The sequence below is a fragment of the Nannospalax galili genome, unplaced genomic scaffold, assembly GCF_000622305.1.
Source record: "Nannospalax galili isolate Female #2095 unplaced genomic scaffold, S.galili_v1.0 scaffold3052, whole genome shotgun sequence".
In the NCBI taxonomy this organism is placed as follows: Eukaryota; Metazoa; Chordata; class Mammalia; order Rodentia; family Spalacidae; genus Nannospalax; species Nannospalax galili.
Window position 1 is genome coordinate 146,949 of NW_008330974.1, and position 4,646 is coordinate 151,594.

General features: G+C 56.4%; 1 protein-coding gene across 1 annotated transcript; it reads left to right on the forward strand.

Annotated features, from left to right (window-relative positions):
* Positions 1-928: 928 nt before the first annotated feature.
* Rpp21 (ribonuclease P/MRP subunit p21) lies at positions 929-2,679 on the forward strand. Its single transcript, XM_008856035.3, has 5 exons — positions 929-1,087; positions 1,167-1,267; positions 1,356-1,438; positions 2,220-2,345; positions 2,488-2,679. The coding sequence occupies exons 1-5, from the start codon at positions 1,031-1,033 to the stop codon at positions 2,607-2,609; spliced, it is 489 nt and encodes a 162-aa protein (XP_008854257.1). The 5' UTR covers positions 929-1,030; the 3' UTR covers positions 2,610-2,679.
* Positions 2,680-4,646: the final 1,967 nt, after the last annotated feature.

The following is a 4,646-nucleotide window of genomic DNA, read 5'->3' on the forward strand; positions in this document are numbered from 1 at the left end:
CATGATCTCTGTGTTGTGTGGTCATTTGGCAGCGACCTTATATTGACGTGCGACAATCGCTGGGCAGGAAAAGTCCATGTTCCTGGGTCTAGCCCTCTGCTTGATGGAAGTTCGGGTGGGCCTGGTAACCTACACTCCATTTTATTTAACGTGTGTGAGGCTGTGCGCGCGGGAGTGCGGAGTGCGGGAGCCCAGAGGCCTGGACTCCCCGGAGCTGCGGTTCAGAGCCACTCCTCCTGGGGCCCGAACTGAAGCGAGGGCCGCCCCTCCAGCCGGGCTCTTCGGTCCGCACACTCCTCATGGAAGTGAGGGGCCTGCAGAAGCCGCCCCGGGGACGTCGGCCAGCTTCCGATTCCGAGCGGGAAGCGGGCTCCCTCACCCTGCGGGGGCTGAGGCAGGAAGCGCGCTCCCGCCGTGTGCTGCCCGGCTCAGGAGCCCATCGGGCTCTGCCCCTGCAGCCTGCGTCCCTGGGTCTGACCTGGACACTGGGCGCCATGAACGGGGATGAGGTGAGCACACGGAGCATGGGGGCCAGAGGACCGGCCGCGGCGGGCCACGCCGCCTTAGGTGCCGCAGAACCTGCTCACCCTGAGTTTCTGCGGTTCGGCGGGCCCTGCAGAGCGGGCCGGGACTCTGCGCGAGGCTGGCCGTAGGTCCTCGCCCGCTCGCCCGCCGTCCTGCTCGGGCCTCCCACGCCAGGATACCCGCTGCGACCCCAGGTGGGCGCCGCGCAGCCTGTCCCCACTCAGAGGACGTTCAGCCCCCCGCCCCGGCTTCAGCAGCGCGGACGGCCACCTGCCCCCGTCTCCGCCCTACGTGGACCAGGCTTCTGTCCCCAGGGGCTGTCCCTGCTCCTCGCGGGGCTCCCTAGTCCGTAGCCTCGGGGCGGGGCGGGGCGGGGCGCCGGGAGAAGGCCGCTGGTTTGCCTCCCCGCCCGGCGCCAGGGCCAGCACTACGCCTCCCAGGAGGCCTTGCGCGCCGGGGCGGGGCGGGGCCATCCGCGAGCGCCTAGCTTCCCGGGCTGGCCCGCATGGCGGGCCCGGTGAAGGACCGCGAGGCCTTCCAGAGGCTCAGCTTCCTGTACCAGGTGAGTCCGCGGGCGGGCAGGCGGGACCCGAGTTGTGGCCCGAGCTGTGGCCCGGGTGACCGAGTGCCGCCGTCCCCAGGCCGCGCATTGCGTCCTCGCGCAGGACCCTGAGAACCAGGCGCTCGCCAGGTTTTACTGCCACACGGAGAAGACCATCGCCAAGCGGCTGGTGCTGCGCCGGTGAGACGGGGGCCGGCCCGGGGAGGGGCGGGGCCTCGGGCCGCGGAAGCGTGTGGGGGCGGGGCCGACCGCCTCTTTCCTCGCTCAGGGACCCCTCGGTCAAGAGGACCCTATGTCGCGGCTGCTCTTCCCTCCTCATCCCGGGGCTCACCTGCACCCAGCGCCAGAGACGTGAGTGCTGCTGCCTGGAGGGACGCGGGCGGCGGGGGGCGTCCGCCGGGTGCTCCTTCCTCCTGGACGGCTGCAGGCTTTCCCCAGCCCGCTTTGTCGTGTCCACCCCCCGTGCCTCGTCCCCCGGTCCGGGCAGAGCTAAAAGCGATGCCCTAGCGGCGATTTCACCCATGTGTGCAGTAGAAGAATGACTCCTGTCGCCATTCAATATTTAATACTCAAGAAGTGTTTAATTCCAAGCCGCATGTGGTGCATGCCTGTAATTCCAGCATTTAGGAATTGGAGTTCAAGACCAGCCTGGACCACGTGACACCCTGTCTCAAAAAGTCAACTTCATCTCTGGGTGTGGTGGTGCATGCCTTTAATCCAAGCACGCTGGAGGCAGAAACTAGTGAGATCAAGGCCAGCCTGGTCTACATAGCGAGTTCCAGGCCAGCCGGCGCTGCCTCTGCCTCCCAAGTATTGGGACTAAAGACGTGTGCCACCGTCCCTGGCAAAAGAATTTTTAAAAAAGAGAATTTGTGATGCCAGAAAACGTTCAGAAGGCTGGAGCTTGAGGTAGGCAGGATCAGGAGATGAGAGTGATAAAACAGGCTGGACCTTGCTGAGAGTTTGGACTTAGAGTTCCAAGAAATGGATGTTCGTGGGGGCCTCCCCCCACACACATCAAATTTGTATTCCAAATGGGGATGGGGTGGGAATCCTACTGACACTGGAGGTGAAACTGATGCCAGATGCTTCCTCGGAAGCCTGGACACACCTCTCCCTACTTGTACCCTAGGCCGGAAGGGACAGCGCTGGACAGTGCAGACCTGCCTAACATGCCAGCGCAGTCAGAGGTTCCTCAATGACCCCAAGCATCAACTCTGGGGGGATCGGCCTGAGGCCCAACTGGGGAACCAGGCAGGTGAGAGGTGGCCAGGAAAAATGGGGAGTTCCCCCAGTGGGTAGGACAGTGGAGGGTGTAGTGCTGGAAAGGACACGTGTGTGGGCCTGCTCAGTGTACCCTTAGGAAACTAATTCTGCTCCTTCGGTTCTCCACGACCCAGATTCCAGACCACCAGAGCTCCTGCCAAGCATGGCCCACCCCCTTCCAGCACACCTCCCCAAGGAGAATGTGCAGCCGCAGACTGAAAACACTAGTGATGACTTCACCCCATCTTCCAGCTAAATAAAATGGGGCTCTGAACTTGTGATTGATTATTCTGTGGTATTTTAACCCATAATGCCATTTTCATCTGTCTGTGTTTCTGGTCACTGCCTGATCTCTCCTTGGTCCTTACATCTTTGAACTCCCACCATGCAGGGAGCCCTGGTTTCCTGCACCTCTTGGTTCTCTTGAGCGGCCCTGGTTTCTAGGGCCGTAGCTCCGGTGCCGGTCACCCCTGCTTCCCCAGTGCGCTGCTGTGGAGTCACATCAGCATTCCCTGCTAGGTCCTGAGTCCTCTTGATTCCATATTGTGGTGCTGACTGTTGACTGAGTGGCTGGAGAGAATCTGGGGCTGTGTTTAAAAGAGGGAAAGGACAGGGAGGTGAACTGGCCATTTCCTCATCTCCAGCTGTCCTCTATAAAATGCTAATAAGGAAAATGGTTCACACCTGAGCTAACAAGGCCAAAGATGCTAAAAGCGCTGGAGGAATGGCCTAGGTGTGCACCAGGTCAGCTCAAGCTTTCTTGAGAGTGGGTAAGCTCAAATATTTTCTCTGCTATCTTTACAGTCTAAGGACAGAATTTGCAAACTGACTTCTTGACTGACTGCTAGATAATCAGGTTATCACAAAAATCTAGAAACAAAGTTCACTGCCCTGGTTTAATCCTCCCTTGCACTTAACCTTTGGCTGAATAAAAAAAAATCACTTTATAAAGCTGCTGAGGCAGCTGTAAAGAAAGCAGCTGTAGTCGCCTCCTCACTTAGCTGTGGCTACCAGGACAGGAACACTGGGTTGGTCAGTTCCCTGGGACCTCAATGTGGCTTCTGCATCCTGTGCCTTTATCCCCAACTCCGTCTCTCCCCTTGACTCCACAAGTCAGTACATTGTTTTCGTAGAACCACCAAACAGTATGTGGTAACATTCCTGTTACTCTTCAACAGTTCATTTCTAGAGTTTGTCCACTGACAGTCATCAGAAGCATGTGGCCTGGAAGTGGACCGACCTCGTGCACACCTGGACTCTTGGTATCTTTAGCACCTGCTCTCTGGCTCCTCCAGTGTCTCATTTCTGATGATTGAGCTCTTTAGCTCTTGCAGTGAAATGTAATTTGTGACCACCTTTGTGTGAGTGGTGGTTTGAATGAGAATGTCTTCCACAGGCTCCAAGTGTTTGAACATTTTGTCCCCATTGGTGGCGCTGTTTGGGGAGCTCTTAGAAGGTGTGGCCTTGCTGGAGGAAGCACGTCACTGGGGGCGGGCTTAGAGAGTTCTTAAGCTTTGTTGGATCTCCAGTCCCTCTCAGCTTCTTGTGGCGGCTTGAAGATGTGAACCTCTGCTTTCTCCTCCTGCTCCAGCCCCCTCCTGCCACCATGCCTTCCCGACCTGCTCAGCCTCTGAGTTCTGGGATTATAAGTGTGAACCACCACATCCTGCTAGATATAAGGTATTTTAATAAGCAGTAAAGATAAGATCTTGGGAGCAATAGCAGCACGATACATTAGAAAAACAAGTCCTGCTTATCAGGGAATCTGATAATAAATCAATCTGTATGTAAACATCAACAGTTGCATTAATGCTATTCTTAAATGTTTGCATTTGATTTCTCATACTTTTCTTGACCGTTATTATAAAGTGCAAATAGAAGTATGAAGATGGGCTGGGGAGATAACTCAGTAAAGTGCTTGATTTGCAAACAGAAGAACCGGAGTTTATGTTAAAAAAGAAAAGCCTGGGGCAGGAGAGACGGCTCAGTGGTTAGAACACTGGCTGCTCTTGCAGAGGACTCAGGTTCAACTCCCAGCACCCACATGGCAGCTAGCAACTCTCTGTTCTAAACTCCAGTTCCAGGGGATCCAACACCCTCTTCTGACCTCTGTGGGCATTGCATGACATGGGTGCACCTACACACATGCAGTCAATGTACATATACATATTTACAAAAAGGAAAGAAAGAGAAAAAGAAAAGTCCTGGGGCTCACTGACCAGCCAGCCTCTAGCCCATTCAAGTTTCAGGTCTGTTGGACACCCTGTCTCTCTCTCTCTCTCTCTCTCTCTCT